This window comes from Oncorhynchus tshawytscha, linkage group LG01, assembly GCF_018296145.1.
Source record: "Oncorhynchus tshawytscha isolate Ot180627B linkage group LG01, Otsh_v2.0, whole genome shotgun sequence".
Classification (NCBI taxonomy): Eukaryota; Metazoa; Chordata; class Actinopteri; order Salmoniformes; family Salmonidae; genus Oncorhynchus; species Oncorhynchus tshawytscha.
The window spans coordinates 50,020,122-50,043,644 of NC_056429.1; the positions used below are offsets into that span (position 1 = coordinate 50,020,122).

The window sequence follows — 23,523 nt, forward strand, 5'->3', positions numbered from 1 at the left end:
CACCGACATTTAACTAATACAAGAAAAACATGTCAGACTTCTCGTGGCAACGTTCAAGTACCCCTGACTGCAGTTCGGGGCCGGGATAAATGTGGGTGGAGTCAAACGTTTGACCCTGCCCACCGGTGTTTTTTGTCCCTCTGTGGTTTGACAGTCACACTGAATACGAACACACACGTTTGCGCAAGGCACACATTGAATACAAACGTATTTCAATTTTGAAGATTGTAAGAAATATTATATAAAGTGGTACCAGCGCATGTGTTGTAAACACTTTTAGCTTCATGCTATATTTGAGACAAGCTGATGATATTGTTGCAGTGAACAACAGACGTGCTATGTACTGTTAAAATTGTGTTGATAAATGTTATAAGTTTGTAATTATATCATTTCATTGAGCATATATACAGTTACTACCTATCCTGATCTATAATGCTATTTACTTTCCTCATGAGAATGGAGACAGACTGACTATACCATATAGACATACTGACAAGCTGAATGCTATATCAGCTCCAGTAAAGAGATCAGAGACTCGGGTGACTTCTACATCATCTTTACTAAACAAAATAACACAATTAAACAATTGAAACAAATAACACAGCAGACAAAAACAAGGTTTGACCACTCCTCAAAAATGGCTTCACTCTTGCTCCTCAAAAGAGGCAGAGACAGTAATTTTCTTGTAGTCAACTGCCTCAACATAGAACATCTCTCCTTGTAACTGGAACGAGAACATGAATGGTTCCTTGAGGATAATATTTTCCTCTTCATCCAGGCCATCATACAAAGTTCTTTAAGGGTTGTAATATGGTCTTCCCTGTCCATCCCAATTACTCTAAGGAGGGAAATGGTGCCTTTAAATGTTTGGTGTTCGCACCACCTTGCTGCTTCTAGGGTGTCCCTTAGACGAACGTCTGCATCCTTGAAGAAAAAGGAAGAATAAATATTAAGAGTAGGCCTCATTGGGTGATCAAGACAAATTACACCCCACTTTCACAATACCACCATGCAAACAAAAGCCACTATTGCTATAGGGGTTTTCAGTGATATCTATAACTACTCGACAAGTCATCACAACTATTATATCTTGCCATGCAATCAAGCCTTCAGTATTACACACAGTAGACTACATACCCAGTTCACAGATTTCTATTGTCTAGAAAGAAAACAGATTGTGGTCATTAAGTAATGTAAAGAAACCTCTAGGGATATGTGTACAAGAATGCACCTTACTTTAGCAAATAGCCTATATAGTACCTGATCCTGCAGAGCTGGATGCTGATGTGACATGCTGTGACTTCTTGGGGGACGTCTTCTACATCATCCTGAAATATATTGGAGAGGAAGGGGGGGGTCTTTAAACATTGGTTTAAGACTATACCACTCATCATATGACACCTCCTACCTGTAGTGTGTTTTGTTTCCGCCACCTTTTTCAATCTTTCCATCTCTCTACTTCAGAACTTAGTTAGTGAAAGACATACAGTACATTCAATATGAAAATATATTCAGGTCAGTCTGGCAAGGATGCAAACGTTTTTATATTGTTCAAGACTTACGGCATTGGAAAGTTCTGCAGGAGAACTAGGCACCACCATCGCCTAATTTGCTGCATGTTTTCCATTGAAAAAGAAAATCACACAATCGGATGTGGATCCCAAAAAAACTTATGTCCACTGGTGATGAGAATTTAAGAATTTATACACACCTCAGTGAAATCACACTGTGCTTCCATTGCAATCTACTGTAAGATAAGAAAGAGTAGGTTGTTAAGTTTGATAGTTATGATAACAACAATAATAATGATAATAGTAAATAATAATAATAATAATAATAATACCCCCCCTTTTGAAGTATGCTTGGGGTCCATGTCCATTTGGAAGACCCATTTGTGACCAAGCTTTATCTTCCTGACAGATGTCTTGAGATGTTGCTTCAATATATCCACATCATTTTGAGGATTGATTATAAAAAACGTTTGACATGTTTCTACGAACTTTACAGATACTATTTGGAATTTTCGTCTGCCCCGTTGTGACCGCTTGAGCCTGTGGATTTCTTAACAAAACGTGCCAATCAAATGGAGGTATTTTGGATATAAAAATAATCTTTATGGAACAAAAGGAACATTTATTGTGTAACTGGGAGTCTCGTGACTGCAAACATCCGAAGATCATCAAAGGTAAGCGATTCATTTGATTGCTTTTCTGACTTTCGTGACCAATCTACTTGGCTGCTAGCTGTTTGTAATGTTTTGTCTGCTGAGAGAGATGTCCTTACATTAACGCTTGGTATGCTTTCGCCGAAAAGCTTTTTTGAAATCTGACACGCCAGGTGGATTAACAACAAGCTAAACTGTGTTTTGCTATATTGCACTTGTGATTTCATGAAAATTAAATATTATTAGTAATTTAATTTGAATTTGGCGCTCTGCAATTCAGTGGATGTTGACGAAAATGATCCCGCTAACGGGATGGGTGCATCAAATTCGAACTGGTTCTCTACCAAACTGGTTCTCTACCAAATTTGTTCAAGAATGGCCATTTTCCCTTTGTTCCGATTACAACCGCTCACTTTCAGTTATTTGAAAAGGAAGTCGTCTCCCAAATATCACTTAAACAAGCCATAGAAAGTTGGTTGCAATTTCAATTTAATCCACCAGAAAATACAGAACAAATAATATAACAAATATTGTTGTTCAACTCAAATATTCAAATTGATAATATACCATTATTTTTTAAGAATATTTAAAAAAGGTATAATCTTTGTAAATGATATAATTTAAAGGGCTGGTGGAGTTATGTCACACGTGCAGCTAACAAAAACATATGGAAGTGTCTGCTCTACCCAAAATTACAACCAACTAATTGCATAATTACCACAAAAATGGAAGAGAAAAGTGGAAGGGGGAAAAAGTAAGGAACTTGTCGGTCAGACCTGCATTAAAGACCGTAATTGGTTAAAGAAAATTGTGATTAAAAAAAGTATACCAGTTTCATCTTGTGTAACATGTGTCATATTGTGTTGGTCCGCTAGGGACCTGTTGTCATCGTATTAAGTTTCTAATCAATAACCAATACCGTGTATGTGTATCTTATGTTATCATTTAGCTTGTTAGTAAATCATTAAATCAATGTGTGTGGTACGGAATGATCAGTGAGATTCGAGTTTGTGCAGATTTACAGATTATGCGACATTCAGAATGAGACTAATATAAGGAAATTATTAATTGACGACTGTTATGATATCTATATTCTTAAGTTAATTCGGGAAATTGTAACTCATTAAATAAACTTTTCCGTGGTGCCCCAGAGTCCTAATGAGTTAATTGTTACATGATTCATTTAAAATCGGGTAATAATTCAATGTTAGGTAATTATTCGATAAATAGCATGTCATCACATTAATGCTAGTCATGTCACAACACCTTAGGGGGGGACATGTTAGATAAAATAGCTTACATTTTGAATCAGGCTACCATCTCAGTTTTTTTATTTACTTGGCAATACATTTTTTTCGGATCTAGAGCTCTGGCGCTAAGGTAGCCTTAAGTAACTGCCCATAAAAATAAATTATTGAATTTATTGAGCAAAATAGTTACATTTATGACAATTACTTTTTGTCCATATCTCCCAGCTCTAGCACCTCCCCAAACAACTATTTATCGTAATTTATCTCTAATTTATCGTTAATGCAAAAAAAGTATATTTATCTTGATATGGATTTTTGTCCATATCACCCAGCTCTAAGAGTTTTTTTTTTTTTACAGTTTTTTTTTGGGGGGGGAGTAGATCAGCTTTAATATTGCAGATAGATTGTAGTTTCCATCAATGTAATTGTCTACATCACTTCCAATACCCCATATATTTTTTTCAAATACACACACACACACACATACACACATATATATACACACTACCGGTCAAAAGTTTTAGAACACCTACTCATTCAAGGGTTTTTCTTTATTTTTCTTATTTTCTATATTGTGAATAATAGTGAAGACATCAAAACTAAGAAATAACACATACGGAATCATGTAGTAACCAAAAAAGTGTTAAACAAATCCAAATATATTTTATATTTTATACTTCAAATAGCCACCCTTTGCCTTGATGACAGCTTAAGCTAATCCAAATATATTTTATATTTTATACTTCAAATAGCTGCCCTTTGCCTTGATGACAGCTTTGCACAGTCTTGGCATTCTCTCAACAAGCTTCATGAGGTAGTCATCTAGAATGCATTTCAATTAACAGGTGTGCTGTGTTAAAAGTATTTTTTGGGAGTTTGTTTCCTTCTTAATGCGTTTTAGCCAAGCAGTTATGTTGTGACAAGGTAGGGGGGCTATATACAGAAGATAGCCCTATGTGGTAAAATACCAATTCCATATTATGGCAAGAACAGCTCAAATAAGCAAAGAGAAACAACAGTCCATCATTACTTTAAGACATGAAGGTAAGTCAATACGGAACATTTCAAGAACTTTGAAAGTTTCTTCAAGTGCAGTCGCAAAACCAATCAAGCGCTATGATGAAACTAGCTCTCATGAGGACTGCCACAGGAATGGAAGACCCAGAGTTACCTCTGCTGCAGAGGATACGTTCATTAGAGTTACCAGCCTCAGAAATTGCAGCCCAAGTAAATGCTTCACAGAGTTCAAGTAACAGAAACATCTCAACATCAACTGTTCAATGGAGACTGGGTGAATCAAGCTTTCGTGGTTGTATTGCTGCAAAGAAACCACGACTAAGGACACCAATAAGAAGAAGAGACTTATTTGAGCCAAGAAACACGAGCAATGGACATTAGACCGGTGGAAACTTGTCCTTTGGTCTGGAGTTCAAATGGAACATTTTTGATTCCAACTGCCGTGTCTTTGTGAGACGTGGTGTGGGTGAACGGATGATCTCCGCATGTGTATTTCCCACCGTAAAGCATGGAGGAGGAGGTGTTTTGGTATGGGGTTGCATTGCTGGTGACAATGTCTCTGATTATTTAGAATTCAATTCACGCTTAACCAGCATGGCTACCACAGCATTCCGCAGCGATAGGCCATCCCATCTGGTTTGGGCTTAGTGGGACTATCATTTGTTTTTCAACAGGACAATTACCCAACATACCTTCAGGCTGTGTAAGGGCTATTTCACCAAGAAGGAGAGTGATGGAGTGCTGCGTCAGATGACCTAGCCTCCACAATCCCTCAACCTCAACCAAATTGAGATGGTTTGGGATGAGGCGGACCGCAGAGTGTAGGAAAAGCAGCCAACAAGTGCTCAGCATATATGGGAACTCCTTCAAGACTTTTTGAAAACATTCCAGGTGAAGTTGGTTGAGAGAATGCCAAGAGTGTGCAAAGCAAAGAGTGGCTATTTGAAGAATCTCAAATTTACAATATATTTTCATTTGTTTAACACGTTTTTGGTTGCTATATGATTCCAAATGTGTTATTTCATAGTTTTGATGTCTTCACTACTATTCTACAATGTAGAAAATACATTATAAAGAAAACACCCTTATTTTGTTTGTTTTTACTCCTATCCTTCTTCTACCCTCAACCTCTCCCATCTATTTCTGATGTCCATCCTGTCACCATCTGTCACCATCGTTACCCGCACCTGTGCGTCATCAGACTCACCTAGACTCCATCATCATTTTCATCATAGGTACACTTCAACTATGACAGACAAAATGAGAGAAAAAAATCCAGAAAATCACATTGTAGGATTTTTTATGAATTTATTTGCAAATTATGGTGGAAAATAAGGATTTGGTCACCTACAAACAAGCAAGATTTCTGGCTCTCACAGACCTGTAACTTCTCTAAGAGGCTCCTCTGTCCTCCACTCGTTACCTGTATTAATGGCACCTGTTTGAACTTGTTATCAGTATAAAAGACTGTCCACCTGTCCACAACCTCAAACAGTCACACTCCAAACTCCACTATGGCCAAGACCAAAGAGCTGTCAAAGGACACCAGGAACAAAATTGTAGACCTGCACCAGGCTGGGAAGACTGAATCTGCAATAGGTAAGCAGCTTAGTTTGAAGAAATCAACTGTGGGAGAAATTATTAGGAAATGGAAGACATACAAGACCACTGATAATCTCACTCGATCTGGGGCTCCACGCAAGATCTCACCCCGTGGGGTCAAAATGATCACAAGAATGGTGAGCAAAAATCCCAGAACCACACGGGGGGACCTAGTGAATGACCTGCAGAGAGCTGGGACCAGAGTAACAAAACCTACCATCAGTAACACACTACGCCGCCAGGGACTCAAATCCTGCAGTGCCAGACGTGTCCCCCTGCTTAAGCCAGTACATGTCCAGGCCAGTCTGAAGTTTGCTAGAGAGCATTTGGATGATCAGAAGAAGATTGGGAGAATGTCATATGGTCAGATGAAACCAAAATTTAACTTTTTGGTAAAAACTCAACTCGTCGTGTTTGGAGGACAAAGAATGCTGAGTTGCGTCCAAAGAACACCATACCTACTGTGAAGCATGGTGGTGGAACAACATGCTTTGGGGCTGTTTTTCTGCAAAGAGACCAGGACGACTGATCCGTGTAAAGGAAAGAATGAATGGGGCCATGTATCATGAGATTTTGAGTGAAAACCTCCTTCCATCAGCAAGGGCATTGAAGATGAAACGTGGCTGGGTCTTTCAGCATGACAATGATCCCAAACACACCGCCCGGGCAACGAAGGAGTGGCTTCGTAAGAAGCATTTCAAGGTCCTGGAGTGGCCTAGCCAGTCTCCAGATCTCAACCTCATAGAAAATCTTTGGAGGGAGTTGAAAGTCCGTGTTGCCCAGCAACAGCCCCAAAACATCACTGCTCTAGAGGAGATCTGCATGGAGGAATGGGCCAAAATACCAGCAACAGTGTGTGAAAACCTTGTGAAGACTTACAGAAAACGTTTGACCTCTGTCATTGCCAACAAAGGGTATACAAAGGGTATATAAAGTATTGAGAACCTTTTGTTATTGACCAAATACTTGTTTTCCACCATCATTTACCAATAAATTAGTTAAAAATCCTACAATGTGATTTTCTGGAGAAAAAAAATTCTAATTTTATCTGTCATAGTTCATAGTTCATAGTTGTCATAATTGAAAATTACAGGCCTCGCTCATCTTTTTAAGTGGGAGAACTTGCACAATTGGTGGCTGACTAAATACTTTTTTGCCCCACTGTATATAGGACTTGTATCCTTGGCACAATAAAGTTATTGTATTCTACTCAATCCATAGGCTTCATTAATGCCATTCAGACTTGAAGTCGATACAATAACTATCATAGCTGAGGTTCATAGATAGGTTCTGAACTAATATTCATACCAACAGTTTTAGGGTCCATACACAGACCGACTACATACTGTAGCTAGCTACACATCCATAGGCGTACAGTTATTTTGATCCTCCACTACACAATAAGCAAATAAATAGTTTTCTAGCTATGTTATTTCAGCTGTATTGCATGGCAAATATAAGCAAGGCAAGCTTACACAATTGTACATTCAATTTGCAGTAAATGCTTTAGATTATTTTCATCCACTGTTTCACAAGACCACAGCCTGGTTCATTGGTTCTCAGGAGTCCCTAAAACATTAAACAACACGAATTACAAATTCATTCTCATGTCATAACACAACCTAGCTGGCTAATGTTAGCTCGTCAGCTAACTTGCTAAATAGCAAGGAACTTTGTGTCAATGAGCTTCGTGGCTGTTTCAGTGGGGCAGCTCATGACGAACAAACTTTTTTGAACAAAATTTCATTTAGATGTAAAGCATGACAGTATGGTACGTACACAGACAGCCTACCAGCCGTTTGTCACTAATGCCTGGGATAGTGTGAGTCTTATTTGGTTCCAGTATGCTCCTTGGGTTTCAGAATCCTCTAAGGATCCTTCAGTTTTTTTTCTTCATAAAAAGGACTTCAAATCAATCTTATTTGAATTGAATGAAATATCACAATAGGTTGAAACAAAATGTATGGTATTATTTAGATATTACCTTTCCGTTCTTCAGTGTCTGCAAGGCACGTCGCTCAAGTCCAGTGGCCTGTTCCTCATCAGTTGGAATTCCTGAAAGGAGACTGTCACTAGGGTGACACCTGTGACTTTACAAACTACTTGACATTCAGATGATTGGCATTTTGTTCTTTATCTGAACAATAATTGAATGTTACTTCTAACAGAACGCATGTAATAGTTATGAGTCAAACTGCACGTCCACAAGCACACACAACTCATGTCCTCCATATTAAGATATACCTGGCACCAAATCAACGAATGTCAGCAAAGAAGGTGGGTCTGACCTTCATTTTTTCACAAATGTAGTAGGTTTTGTAACCTACTACATAATTGTACAATTGGTGATTACTGTCAAATGGATAGTTTTCCTTTTATGAATGTGTGCGTCATGCACGTTTGGCTATTCTGTGATTTTACTTTCAATTTTTACAAATGATGTGCCTAGGCGAGGTGTGCCTTGTAGGATTTATTTGCAGAGCACATTCATATAATAATTAATTCTATGTTAACTACTTAAAACAGACTACTTATTAGATTTGACAGATATGTCGATATATTTTACTTGCGTAAAATAACCGATTCAATGTATTTTTCACACACACACACGCACGCACGCACACACACACACACACACACACACACACACACTGACCTTTTAATGTGCCCATTGCGTGTGGCAGCGATCTTGCCACAACATTGTTTATTGGCAATTGCAAGGTTGTACAGGTACGGCGTAAAAGTCTGCCTGCCAATAATGAAATCCCTTTCGCTTACTGCTAGTGACCTGAAACAGTTATTTCCAGCTGTCACCTCCTGATCTGTTTCACCTGTCTTTGTGATTCTTTCCACCCCCCTCCAGGTGTCGCCCATCTTCCCCATTATCCCCTGTGTACTTACTTCTGTTGCCAGTTCGTCTTGTTTGTCAAGTCAATCAGCGTTTTTCATCTCAGATCCTGATTCTCCCTGCCGTCATGTACCTTTGCCCCACCTCTGGATTACCGACCTCTGCCTGCCCCTGAGCCTGCCTGCCATCATGTACCTTTGCCCCACCTCTGGATTTACCGACCTCTGCCTGACCCGACCCTGAGCCTGCGTGCCGTCCTGTACCTTTCCCCTACTACTCTGGTTATCGACCCCTGCCTGCCATGACCGGTTGTTTGCCTGCCCTGTTGCCAATAAACATGGTTACTCCGACACAGTCTGCATCTGTGTCTTACCTTCAAATCTGATACCAGCCGTGACTTGATTGTCAGTGGACCGTTGAGTCTGTCAAAGTAACGAAATTATGACTTGGCCAATTAAACAAGGGTGAGGAAGGCAAGTAAACAGATGCCCAGTTTATAGATGGTATTTTTAAAAACGTTTTATAATAGACCAGTGCCAATTTTAGCATGTAAATCTTGGTGGGGCAAACCAACACATTTTGGGGATGTATGCCAGCAAAGACATTACGCAATACAACACTAAACAATACATTAATTGCACTATAACGGTGACAAACGGTGCCGACAAACTGTTAGGGCCTACATAAAGCTGTCCCAACAGCTGAGTCCCAACAGCAGTCCCAACACATTACCACTGCTGCACCTGGCTATCAGCGAAGCCTTGTCTGGCAGTGAAACAGTTAATTTAGCCTCATTTACTGCCACTAGAAACCAAATGTGATTTCTACTGACAAGTGAGATAGACAAACTATGGCATAAGGGAACAATAAGCGGATAAAAGATAATCTGTAGTTTCGATTAAGACATTTATGGGCGAGCTAGGACGGATATGTCAATATAACTATTTGTTCAGCACTTTTGAAATGTACAGCGACAGAACTCAGAACATGGGCCGTTCTTACAGTGTTCTTCCTGTACACCAAGTGGGAACTGTAGCATAAATAAAGGGGGCATATAAGCAGAAAATGAAAGCTCTTACAATATTTGATGATTCAATTTCTCTAAAACACGTTATAGGCTACATGTGCACCACCAAGCCAGAACAGTATGGAAAATAAGCCAAATGGTTAGGGTGAGGAACATGGGCTACTAACATTTTACTACACAACATACACTTAGTATTACTTTCTTAACTACAGTATACATATCTCCCTGGCATATTACATAATTTATGCAGCAGCACACAGGACATTTTTGGACTCACCTTGTTGTCCTGTGCTCACTTGAACAGGAAGGTGGCGCGGCGGCCCTTCGTGGGCAGATTTTGTCATCAAACTTTGTCATCAAAATCTGTCATTCTCTGGATTCATGGTGCTTTCAAGACAACTAGGAACTCAGAAAAAAACTAGCTCAAATTATGAGGATGTCAGTGATCTTCAGGTCGTAGCTCTAGAAAGATGCTGAGTTCCCGATTTACAATTCCGAGTTGGATGACCGTTTAAAGCGTATTTTCCCAGTCGGAGCTCCCAGTCTCGTCTTGAACTCAGATTTCCTAGTTCTGAGTTAACAGTTGTTTTGAGCGTGACATAAATCATGCTGGATTGACAGCATGGCTAATGTTGACTGTTTATAATTTTAAACTTGGAAAAAATAACCTTAAACTGAGAAATGGGACCACACACCCACCCCACTGAATAGCAGGCTAGTGAATGCTTTGTAATGCTTGCAGTTAGCCATTGATTCCTTCCAAACCACTCATTGTTGAATTTGCGATTTCCAACTTTTTGTGTAATGTTCAAGTCCAATTGCCGATGAGCACCGATATGTTTAATCTATAATCTTTAATCTATTTATCTTCATTATTTATCTTCTTATGACAAGGATTGAAAAAGATTTGCCAGTAGATTGTCGACTTAATTCATGATGATGACTGCTAGCTAAGTTTTTGAAAGTATGATGTTGACATGATCAATCCAATCAAAGCTACTGTAGATATAACTTCATTTGACATGATTCTATCTATGGCCAATGATTTTTAGCCTTCTTGGATGGGCACTTCTAATGAAACTCTATGGTAGCACCCAAGGGGCTTGAATTTTCGAGTGCTACCCTTAGATTTGGCAGTGATGTAGTGTCCCCATGAGTGACAGAACACTGATCCAATCACGGCGCAACAAGAGAACATTACCGACCCCTTTGCTCTGTATTTTCCGCTGGCTGCCCCACCATAGAAAGCACTGAGCTAGGCTGAAACCCCTTCATTTTGGAGCTGCCTTACTCAAGAAAGCAAAAAAGAGACCATGTTTGTATGGAGGCTTTATTAACTCAATTATTATAATATATATATTTTTTTAAGTGGATCTTCTTATCCAAAATGGCGTAGCAGTCAGGCGTCTTTGTCTTCAGCTATCGTCAGACCGGCTGGAATACTGTGTTCCTTACAGGACATTCTGTCCCTACCCAGGGAGGGGAGAGACCTTGGGCTCTAGATTTTTTAACAGTTGGCAGACAATGTGGGAAGGCTTGTGAACTATATTGCCATTGTATCTGAGAGGAGGAGAGACATTTATGATGAAATGTGAGGTATATAAACCAATGTACATTGTATGACCAGTGCTCTTGAGAATAAATACTATTGGCTAATTTTGGTAGACTGGTCTCTGTCCATTTTATGGAAATAAGGATCTTACAAATTTTTAGAAACAGACATTTAAATTTAAATTGAATTGGTTAATGAACACATATAGGAACTGTTAAATTCCTTTAACAGCTACGCTGCCGCCCCACGCTCTAACCACTATGCTACGCTGCCGCCCCACAAGTTCTTCAAAGCCAAGTTAACAAACAGATCACCGAGCATTTCGAATCCCACCGTACCTTCTCTGCTATGAAATCTATTTTCCGAGCTGGTCATGGGTGCACCTCAGCCACGCTCAAGGTCCTAAACGATATCATAACCGCCATCGATAAAAGACAATACTGTGCAGCTGTATTCATCGACCTGGCCAAGGCTTTCGACTCTGTCAATCACCACATTCTTATTGACAGATTCAACAGCCTTGGTTTCTCAAATGACTGCCTCGGCTGGTTCACCAACTACTTCTCAGTGAGTTTAGTGTGTCACATCGGAGGACCTGTTGTCCGGACCTCTGGCAGTCTCTATGGGGGTGCCACAGGGTTCAATTCTCGGGCCGACGCTTTTCTCTGTATACATCAATGATGTCGCTCTTGCTGCTGGTGATTTTCTGATCCACCTCTACGCAGATGACACCATTCTGTATAGTTCTGGCCTTTCTTTGGACACTGTGTTAACTAACCTCCAGACGAGCTTCAATGCCATACAACTCTCCTTCCGTGGCCTCCAACTGCTCTTAAATGCATTTAAAACTAAATGCATGCTCTTCAACCGATCGCTGCCCGCACCTTCCCTCCAGTCTAGCATCACTACTCTGGACGGTTCTGACTAAGAATATGTGGACAACTACAAATACCTAAGTGTCTGGTTAGATTGTCAACTCTCCTTCCAGACTCACATAAGCATCTCCAATCCAAAATTACATCTAGAATCGGCTTCCTATTTCTCAACAAAGCATCCTTCACTCATGCTGCCAAACATACCCTCGTAAAGCTGACTATCCTACCGATCCTTGACTTCCGCGATGTCATTTACAAAATAGCCTCCAACACTCTACTCAGCAAATTGGATGCAGTCTATCACAGTGCCATCCATTTGTCACCAAAGCCCCATATACTACCCACCACTGCGACCTATATGCTCTTGTTGGCTGGCCCTCGCTTCATATTCGTCGCCAAACCCACTGGCTCCAGGTCATCTATAAGTCTTTGCTAGGTAAAGCCCCACCTTATCTCAGCTCACTGGTCACCATAGCAGCACCCAACCGTAGCACGTGCTCCAGCAGTTATATTTAACTTGTCACCCCCAATGCCAATTCCTCCTTAGGCCGCCTTCTCTTCCAGTTTTCTGCTACCAATGACTGGAACGAATTGCAAAAATCACTGAAGCTGGAGACTCATATCTCCCTCTCTAACTCTAAGCACCAACTGTCAGAGCAGCTCATAGATCACTGCAAATAGCCCATCAAACTACCTCATCCCCATACTGTTATTTATTTTTTGTTCCTTTGCACCCCAGTATATTTACTTGCACATTCATCTTCTGCACATCTATCACTCCAGTGTTTAATTGCTAAATTGTAATTATTTTGCCACTATGGCCTATTTATTGCCTTACCTCCCTTATCTAACCTAATTTGCACACACTGTATATAGACTTTTCTATTGTGTGAATGGCTGTATGTTTGTTAATTCCATGTGTAACTCTGTGTTGCTGTTTGTGTCGCACTGCTTTGCTTTATCTTGGCCAGGTCGCAGTTGTAAATGAGAACTTGTTCTCAACTGGCCTACCTGGTTAAATAAAGGTGAAATAAAAAAATATATTTAAAAATGGTATGCAAACTGATATGTGAAACGTATTAATGCCAAAATAACATTCAAAACAGGCAACCCAATTTTGTTAGTTGTTTTATTTTTTGCTAAAAATGTTGCACTGCCCTACCTGCCCGAGTGACATGTCGCCATTGTAGTAGACAATGTTCAACAACAGTATGGGCACAGTTCGCACATCAAGGTCACCGTAGGACCTTTAATCTGAGCCTATGCTCAAAACAATTGAGTGACCCCCAGTCTTAATGTGTTAAATTACTAATGAACTTCAGTGTAGTTTAAATGTTACATGGCCCTGTAATAAGCCTACACCAGGCAGTCACAGTTGTATGGTTGCAGGATGCAAATGGTTTTAGTTGTTTGTTTTTAATTCACACTTTCAATGCAATACTTCATAAATGTTTTGTCATACACGTGGTATACGGTCTGAAGTTTAAATTAGAAACTCAGTGGTTAGAGACCTGAATGCTGATTGGCTGAGAGCCGTGATATCAGACCGTATACAGGGTATGACAAAACACTTGTTTTTACAGCTCTAATTACGTTGATAGCAGTTTATAATAGCAATAAGGCAACTCTGGGATTTGTGGTATATGGCCAAAATATCACGGCTAAGGGCTGTGTCCAGGCGCTCCGAGATGCGTCGTGCATAAGAACAGCCCTTAGCCGTGGTATATTGGCCATATACCACACCCTTTCGTGCCTTATTGATTAAGTATAATCCATTCTGATCAATATTATGAAAGCTTTGAAAATAATTGATTTAGCTAGCCTGGCTCCTCTGAAGGCTTCAGGGTGTTGCGCGTTCCAGGTCGACTTTATTTTAGGTCGCGCTGTGCAGCTGGCAGTCTCAAGAACCAGAACGACAATGTGCCATTGAATATTGCAATATTATCCAGCTAACGCTAGTAGCTTTAGTTGATTTGAAATGTGACATTTGCTCAAATAATATCAATCAATGTTCATAGCTAAACATGAATCATGATACGTGTTCTTATGGTTGACGTCATTGACGTGGCGCTCGGGTCGCAACTACTGGTGGAGTGGAGAGCGAGTCACATGCGCCATTTAAATACCCAGCTGTCGACCGAGAAATATTTTTTCACCACAGCGGCTTTTTCTGCTGAAGATGGCGGACGGGGAGAATATCCTTGTTGGAGCCACTTCCAGCGCTTCAAGTATGGAAGAACCCATTTCAAAAAAGTCCAAAATGAGCATGGCCATAGAATGTGGGCTCAAAATTGTTCAGACTGAGCAAGCTACATACGGGCTAGAGGCTTGTGAGAGTTGGGCTGCGGCGATTTCTGCGCGGCCAGATGAGATTGAGCCGGTGATGGCGTTAGGACAGGCCCCAGCAGCAGCACTAGGCGGAGACAATGGGCTGCTGGTCTTGGAGCCTCAGGAAAGCGTAACAAACTTAAACGCATCTGGACCCGCTGCGGAGCTTGCAGGTAGGCTAATTTAGCTAGCTGCTATAGCTAGTATGCAAAGTTTTTTTTTTTTTTTTTTTTTTTTTTGCGCGGACTCGAGCGTTGCATGTCTGGTTCGATTACTCCACCTTGGATAGCCACTTCAATTGGGCTCGCTAGCGTTGTAGCTAACTTGCTGCACGCTAGTTCAACAGTACGTCAGCCTGAAGGTTTAAAGTAGCAAACTTTAGCCGACTCATTTAAAAAAAGGTAGGCGATATCAACATTAGCTTTTTGGCTAGTAACGTTATACAATTCAGGTTTTTGGGTTGCATGTTTTGTACATTTCAGGGAATGCAAAAACACAGTAACATTGAAGTCCTTTGCAGAATTAGTTAGGTAAATTACTGTTCAACACATTGCCTGAGTGATCTGTTATGAAGAGACAGCTAGTCCACATTAAAGATGCAGAAATCCCTCCGCCATTCCTTGGTTGCTAAAATTCTAAAAGTTAGCTTAATTTCAGTTAATGTGACAACATACAAGTAGATAATAATGTACCATTTAAACCGCTATGAAATCTATTTTTACATAACCAAAAATATTGTATTTTCAGCTGTTTGATGCTGGTGTATAAAACCGAAAGCACAAGACGCGAAACTTAAGAACGTGAAAAAAAAAAAACACACAGAACAGATATACTGCTTGCTTTCAATGAGTGACAGCTATCTAACACATTTCTATATGAATTTGTTCGGGTACATATTGCAGCTTTAAATGAATTGGCAAAACTGTATCAATTCCCACAATCATGTCCTCTTTATTGCTTGTCCAGAGTGTCGTGGCACTGATGAGGAGTTTCACCAAAATGGCTTTGCCTTCCCAGATGGTGTCAATGAGGATGATGACAGATCCTCACATGCAAGTTCCAGTGACTGGACCCCTCAACCACAGATAGGTACAAGATGTCTGATAATCAATGTTATTTTTACCAGGTGTATTGAAAATTAATTTTTCAAACCATACCAAGGACAACATGCACAACAAAGCCCAACCATCAATGACATCACACCTATCCAGAGACATACCTGTTTTCACTCATATCTCCAGTGCCAGTTAAGAGAATGCCAAGAGTGTGCAAAGCTGTCATCAAGGAAAAGAGTGGCTACTTTGAACAAACTCAAATATAAAATATTTTTTGATTTAACATTTTTTTGGGTTACAACATGGTTCCCTATATGTTATGTCATAGTTGTCTTCACTATTATTCTACAATGTAGAAAATAGTGAAAATATAGAAAAACCCTTGAATGAGTAGGTGTCCAAATTTTTGATTGGTTTTTGATTGGTACTGTACATTTTTCAAGATAATTGATGAGAAGCGTATCGTCCAGTCCATCGGGTATCTCACTGCACCCTCATGACAATTCTTGAAATATGCAGACAAACAAATTTACATTGCAACACTTCTGACAACCAACTTTCTATCTCCACTCATAACATTTAGACTTTATAGCATTTCCAGGGGGCATGGATTATTTAGTCATTATTAGGTTTACACTTTAGACATTACTCTGTTCTGTAAATTGTCTCTTGTATTATACATTATGCTTAATCCAGTATAAACTAAAGGTTCATTAAGAATCCATTCATTCCATTCATTCGTTATGTTCAAACATTCCCTCCATCTTGTGCCAAAATCAGTTTTTATGTCTTGGTACCAATAGTTTATAAACTCAGCAAAAAAAGAAACGTCCCTTTTTCAGGACCCTGGTTCTCCAAAGATAATTAGTAAAAATCCAAATAATGTCACAGATCTTAATTGTAAAGGGTTTTAACACTGTTTCCCATGCTCGTTCAATGTACCATAAACAATTATTGAACATGCACATGTGACTAACCACTTACAGACAGTAGGCAATTAAGTTCGCAGTTATGAAAACTTAGGACACAAGAGGCCTTTCTACTGACTAAATTGCAATGTCTGTATTGTGAGATGCCTAAGACAGCGCTACAGGGAGACAGAACGGACAGCTAATCGTCCTCGCAGTGGCAGACCACGTGTAACTACACAGGATAGCTAAATCAGAACATCACACCTGCGGGACAGGAACAGGATGGCAACAACTGCCCGAGTTACACCAGGAACGTACAATCCCTCCTCCAGTGCTCAGACTGTCCGCAATAGGTTGAGAGAGGCTGGACTGAGGGCTTGTAGGCCTGTTGTAAAGTCAGGTCTTCATCAGACATCACCGGCAACAACTTTGCCTATGGGCACAAACCCACCATCGCTGGACCAGACAGGACTGGCAAAAAGTGCTCTTCACTGATGAGTTGCGATTTTTGTCCCACCAGGGGTGATGGTTGGATTTGCGTTTTATCGTCGAAGGAATGCGCATTACACCGAGGCCTATACTCTGGAGTGGGATCGAGGTGGAGGGTCTGTCATGGTCTGGGGCGGTGTGTCACAGTATCATCAGACTGAGCTTGTTGTCATTGCAGGCAATCTCCACGCTGTGCCTTACAGGGAAGACATCCTCCTCCCTCATGTGGTACCTTTCCAGCAGGCTCATCCTGACATGACCCAGCATGACAATGCCACCAGCAATAGTGCTCGTTCTGTGCGTGATTTCCTGCAAGACAGGAATGTCAGTGTTCTGCCATGGCCAGCGAAGAGCCCAGATCTCAATCCCATTGCATGTCTGGGACCTGTTGGATCGGAAGGTGAAGGCTAGGGCCATTCCCCCCCCCAGAAATGTCCGGTGCCTTGGTGGAAGTGTGGGGTAACCTCTCACAGCAATAACTGGCAAATCTGGTGCAGTCCAAGAGGAGGAGATGCACTGCAGTACTTAATGCAGCCACACCAGATACTGACTGTTACTTTTGATTTTGACCCCCCCCTTTGTTCAGGGACACATTATTCGATTTCTGTTACTCACATGTTTGTGGAACTTGTTCCGTTTGAGGTTGTCATTTGGATAGGCTCTCTGCAAGGTTTTGAATATCATACCTAACATATGAAGATCCTTTTCTAACTCAAATAGAATTCCCTTAAGATTGCTCTGTCCCAAAAGATTTCAAATCAACATTTAGTGATATTAAACTTAAATTGCATGTATTTGAAAATATCGACATTGGTCAATCGAAAATTGCTTTTTATTTCTGTCATGGAAATAAATATTTCCTATTACCAAGTCATTTGTTTTTTTTACGCCTTTGTTTCCATGTGAACCAATTTATCGGTGCATTCTGAATAGCTATCCAATGATTTTTACCTAGGCTTGTGTTTTTTGCGAATAACATTGTTTTTTGTAGAATCTGTTTTAATTTTCTTCCATATTGTTAGTGTTAACTATGAAGTTGTTCATGTTCTCAGTTTATCGTTTGAAAATAGCCAAGTGAAACGATTGAGGGTGAATGCACATCTTCTATAATTACACATTGCTCCTCTTTAGTGCATTTAACGATATGTCTCAAGTAAAAGCCTTGGGTGGCTAGTTGATGCAATTCCAATCAGAGGTTAAAAAGATTAGGGAGCTGTAGCTTTCCTTTTTGAGTTTTATTTGCCCGTATAAAGTCTAATGGCTGAGGTATACTTTTTTAAAGAATGTCTTTGGTGGGGTTATTGGTATTAGTGAGAATAAATATAAGAACTTTGGGAGCCATGCCATTCTGAAGAGGTTTATTCTACCTTTACGATTTATGGGAAGATTGTTGCATTTAATACATCTGCTGTAATACACAATTGCATGCAACCCAGGTAATGTTCAATATACAATAACATGTTTTTAAAGCAATTTGAATGTGCAGTATTTTTTAATTTTTTTTAATAGGTTCCTACAGTTTTATTCAGCAACACATTATGAGAGAGACCAATCCGAGAACAATACTAAAAGACTTGCTTCCTGAGACTGTGCTTCCGCCCGACTTGGATGACATGACACTGTGGCAGATCATCATCAACATCTCGGAGCCTCCTAAAAGAAAGAAGCGCAAAGACATAAACACCCTGGAGGATGTGGTTCGGCTACTCCAGGAAAGCAAAAAGATCCTTGTGCTGACCGGCGCTGGGGTATGTATTGCAGGGAACAATTAAGTTTTGCTGTGTCTTTGTATAGCTTTCACAGTTGTTTTATTAGGACTGGTGGTTTATTTTTCCTCAGGTATCTGTTTCTTGTGGAATACCAGACTTTCGATCCAGAGATGGCATTTATGCAAGGCTGGCAATAGATTTCCCTGATCTTCCAGACCCTCAGGCAATGTTTGATATCGAGTACTTCAGAAGAGACCCAAGGCCATTTTTCAAGTTTGCTAAGGTTTGTGGACTGAAAGCATATCTATATAGTATTTGTTTAAGCGATGATGAATATCTGTAAATGACCACTTGTTGGATATGTGAGATGGTTTTGATTTGCTCTGATCTCTTGCAGGAGATCTATCCAGGACAGTTCCAACCTTCGCCTTGTCACAAATTCATATCTATGCTGGACAAGCAGGGGAAGCTACTACGCAACTACACCCAGAATATTGACACTCTTGAACAAGTGGCTGGGGTTAAGAGGATCATCCAATGTCACGGTACATACTGTAATACATGTTAACTTTAATCAAGTGTTTGTGGTCCTGGGTCTAATATTCATTCTTATGACCCACACTCTTCTGTATTTCAGGGTCTTTTGCAACAGCTTCCTGTCTCGTCTGTAAACACAAGGTTGACTGTGAGGCCGTAAGGGAAGACATTTTTTATCAGGTATTGGCAAGAATGGTTCCTATTCATATTCACCAGTGTCAAATCTGTGAATTGATGTGTACTCCTGGACAGACTTGTGGCTTTTTTTCAGTCATTCACGGCTTATCTTGTACAGTAGCGTCCATTGTCTGATTTTGTTTCCATAATGAATTCAAATCTCTGTTCAAGGTTGTCCCTCACTGTCCACGGTGTACAGATATCCCCCTGGCAATCATGAAGCCAGATATTGTCTTCTTTGGAGAGAATCTTCCAGAAATATTCCACAGAGCAATGAGGCAGGATAAGGATGAAGTGGACCTCCTTATTGTCATTGGGTCCTCGCTGAAAGTGCGACCGGTGGCTCTCATCCCAAGTATGTTGAAACAATTTTTTTTTTTTTTAGATGCCCAAGATAAGCAATGCTATTACCAATGTTATTACCGGTATTATGCTTTATCTCGAGCCATGCATATATAACAGGTGACCTCTTTTACCATCCAGCCTCTATTCCTCATGACGTGCCTCAAGTCTTGATAAATCGGGAGCAGCTGCCTCACCTCAACTTTGATGTGGAGCTACTTGGGGACTGTGATGTCATCGTTAACGAGCTCTGCCATCGGTTGGGCGGAGACTTTGAGCAACTGTGCTACAACTCCTTAAGACTCAATGAGATCACAGAAAACCCCCCGCTGTTAGCGACTTCTGCAGAGCAGCCATCTTGCAAGGCCTTGTCTACTCACAGTAAGCCAACAGAAAAAGAACAGAAGCACCGTCACACAGATGCATCAGTCAGTGCTTCAGAGGAGACAAACACTCATATGGTCTCAGACACTCCAGAACGCGACAGAGTACCAACAGAACCTTGTCCGACGGCTCAGAATGTCACCGACACACCTGAAGTCGATGGAGTACCACCGGAGCCCTGTCCAGAAGGGCAGATTGTCCAAGACACTCCAGAACTAGTAGCACAACCAGAGCCCTGTCCAAAGGCTCCAAGCCCCAATGAGGAGAGAATGGAGTATTCCGTCTCTCCATCAGCAGACACGCGGAGTGAAGAAGGCTCTGGATTAAATGATCAACACATCAACCTTGAGGTTCGCAGACTACGCTGGATGAGTCGAATCTGTCGAAGTCCTATCAGCAAGCGCCTTGAGAGTAAGATTTAAAGTGTTCGTTTACTTCAGATTTTGTGCAAAATGTCTTTCAATTTTTTTATGCAAAACCTTCTGCTGGTAATAACTTTTCCATGTCGTTTCATTAAATCATGTCCTGCAATTTCCATGTTATGACAACTTGTTGTGAAATTCACCCAAAATGTGATGTCTCTTACCCAGCTTCTCAATACCTTTTCCGAGCACCAAATCACTACATCTTTCATGGGGCAGAAGTGTACTCCAACTCAGAGGATGAGACATCCAGCTCCTGCGAGAGTGATGACTCAAGCCTGGAGATGGAGGAAGACAGCGACGCAGAGGACGAGCAGAGTACACCAACAGAGGAGGTCGAGGGCTGCCTCATAGACACAGTGACACACAAGAACACTTGTGAGGGCACGTTGAGTGTGAAGCAGACAGACAATACAGACACAAATGTTCAGAACACCACAGACCTGTAAAAAAGACAGAATTACCCTGTCTTGACAAGGCACTTTTCTTTTTTGTTTTTATTATCTTGTTTAGTATTATTTTTTTTACTAGATTGCGTTGAGACACTTGCGTGCTTGTGCAGAAAATTATTTCTGTCTTTCTGCATCCGACCACATTACTGAGCTGCGGGGTAGTTGAGTACATGTTTTGTGTACTACCATTAGCAGCTTAACCAAGAAAGGAACAGCAAACTTAGACCAAAGAAACCCCCCCCCATACTCAATGTTTTTCAATTTTTTTGAAGTCCTAAAAGGTTTGTTTTTGACTTACCCACCACTGAAGTGTAAAGATTATATTTAATGGTGGCATTGTTTTCCTTACGATATTTGGCAGCTACTTTTTACTGTCACGGTCAAGCTTTTATTATTTTTGTATTTTGTAAGACATACTCAACGAGTAGGTGATGGTTTTCTAAATCATATTGAAGTTATACATTGTGCAAACATAAAGCCTTATAACCATGTTCATATGCTTTCTTTTGAGCAAATAGCACTTTTTTCGTCTTCCATTTCGAGCAGTTTGATGCATTTGTACTTATGTCCTTGGTTGCATGAGCTATTTGGAGGATGTGACTGTTTGTGGAAGTGCAAATCTATAGAGCTCGTATTCACTTGTCTGGAGAAATGTCCAGCCGTAACAGACATTGTGTTCTGTGATCAGTTTAACATGAGCTGAATTTAGTGTTTTAAGAACCTTATTTGTATGTTTAAATTGTTTTTGTTTTGATATTGATCTTGGTAGTAAAATAGCAAGCTTTTTCAACATTTGTGGTAGGCATTTTCTTTTTCATGACACAAATAGCCTTTATTAATCACAAGGTGTAACAACACACTTGTGTAAGAAATGGATAGAGATATGAGAGTTGCATGCTATTTGATGGCCAACTTTAGTTTGAGAAGACCACTTTACAGGTAAGTGCATGAAGTTCAGATCCTGCAGCAGTGTCAATGGGGTGTTTTACACGAATGAAGGGACAACATTTACATGAATGAAATGGAGCTGATTAAAATTAAATTTGAGTTTAGAAATAGTATGTCATTCCTTGTGATGTTGGTGTGTCAGCTTTTATGCTCTGCATTATTTTTTACATCATTAAAAACGTACTAACCGTTTTCTTTAAAAACATTACATTTTATTTGCTGGATTTATTTTAGGCTTAATGACACCATGCACCAACAAATAGCCTATAACATAGCAGATGATCTCATTTGAGGGGACCATTTATGTAAATATTTATTTACCCATATTGATAATGTATACTGTATTTATAGTATAGCCCTATACCTATGTTTTTAAAGTTCTTATGCCTGCAAAAGTCACAAAGAGCTGTGTTTTTGTCTAAAATTGTACTAATATTATTTTTCAAGGAATGTAATTCCAATCCAGCATCAGTGATAAAAACGAACCTGTAGTCATTGCATGATTTTAACTACATTGTCCTGATACCCCAGTCGCAGTTCCTTTCACGCCATTTCGTGCGATAGGTCATGTGGACGTACATTTCGGTGCGTATATAGGTGCACACAGTGTCGAGAACGAGCCAACCACTCTCAAATCCAGTGTGGTGATACTGATTTGTTGCTACAGATGGTTTGTTTACATAGGTTAGTAGAATTAACGTACATTATAAAGTTAATGTTAGGCAAAGGATTAAGGTGTAGCTATAACGCAAGTTGTCAACAACTGTTGTTCCAGACGCAACCATTAGATGAACCTGTAACTTCATCTAGCCACAATGGTAGAAGCTTAAACAAACCAACTGTGGCAGAACAATAATCAGTATCATAACACCGGATATTCAACACATCGCTAAACCATTATAGAGTACAGGTTGGCTAAGCCTAAATACAGTAATGGTATTGCTGTTTCATCAGGGAGCCACAAAGGTGAAGTAAACAAATGTAATCGCTGAATTCCCGTCATGTTTAACTTTCATGAAGCCACAAAATGGAAAGAAGCTAAACAAATGATTTTATATTTGAATTTCGCATTGTTTAAAATTGAGAGATATCATTCAGCAAAATAATGAGACTGGGGCGGCAGGGTAGCCTAGTGGTTAGAGCATTGGACTAGTAATCGAAAGGTTGCAAGTTCAAATCCCCGAGCTGACAAGGTACAAAATCTGTCGTTCTACCCCTGAACAGGCAGTTCCGGCCTAGGAACACTGTTCCTAGGCCGTCATTGAAAATAAGAATTTGTTCTTAACTGACTTGCCTAGTAAAAAAAAGGTTAAATAAATTAAAAAATTAAAAAAGTTGTGGTACACTGGTTGTGTAAGTATGCCTCCAGGGTAATATGGTAAAGTTGGCCTCAAGTAAAGGCCTTTGAACAAAAAAGACATGAGAGAGAGCACT

At 40.1% G+C, this 23,523-nt stretch overlaps 1 protein-coding gene and 1 long non-coding RNA gene across 3 annotated transcripts; one reads left to right on the forward strand and one right to left on the reverse strand.

Moving 5' to 3' along the window:
* Nucleotides 1-540: 540 nt before the first annotated feature.
* On the reverse strand, nucleotides 541-1,843 carry LOC112249622. Its single transcript, XR_002953373.2, has 3 exons — nucleotides 1,261-1,843; nucleotides 1,138-1,159; nucleotides 541-924 (listed from the first exon to the last, which is right to left on the reverse strand). It is a non-coding gene; the product is annotated as an uncharacterized LOC112249622 (long non-coding RNA).
* Nucleotides 1,844-14,401: 12,558 nt separating this feature from the next.
* On the forward strand, nucleotides 14,402-21,935 carry LOC112252524 (NAD-dependent protein deacetylase sirtuin-1). 2 transcript variants are annotated; one of them, XM_024423818.2, is made up of 9 exons: nucleotides 14,402-14,836; nucleotides 15,630-15,752; nucleotides 18,628-18,866; nucleotides 18,958-19,110; nucleotides 19,225-19,372; nucleotides 19,465-19,544; nucleotides 19,713-19,896; nucleotides 20,025-20,678; nucleotides 20,858-21,935. In XM_024423818.2, exons 1-9 carry the CDS (start codon nucleotides 14,515-14,517, stop codon nucleotides 21,136-21,138), a joined length of 2,184 nt encoding a protein of 727 aa, XP_024279586.1. In that variant the 5' UTR covers nucleotides 14,402-14,514; the 3' UTR covers nucleotides 21,139-21,935. The 2 variants fall into 2 exon arrangements, with proteins under 2 accessions (XP_024279586.1, XP_024279595.1); XM_024423827.2 differs by having other exon boundaries at nucleotides 14,403-14,836; nucleotides 15,681-15,752.
* Nucleotides 21,936-23,523: the final 1,588 nt, after the last annotated feature.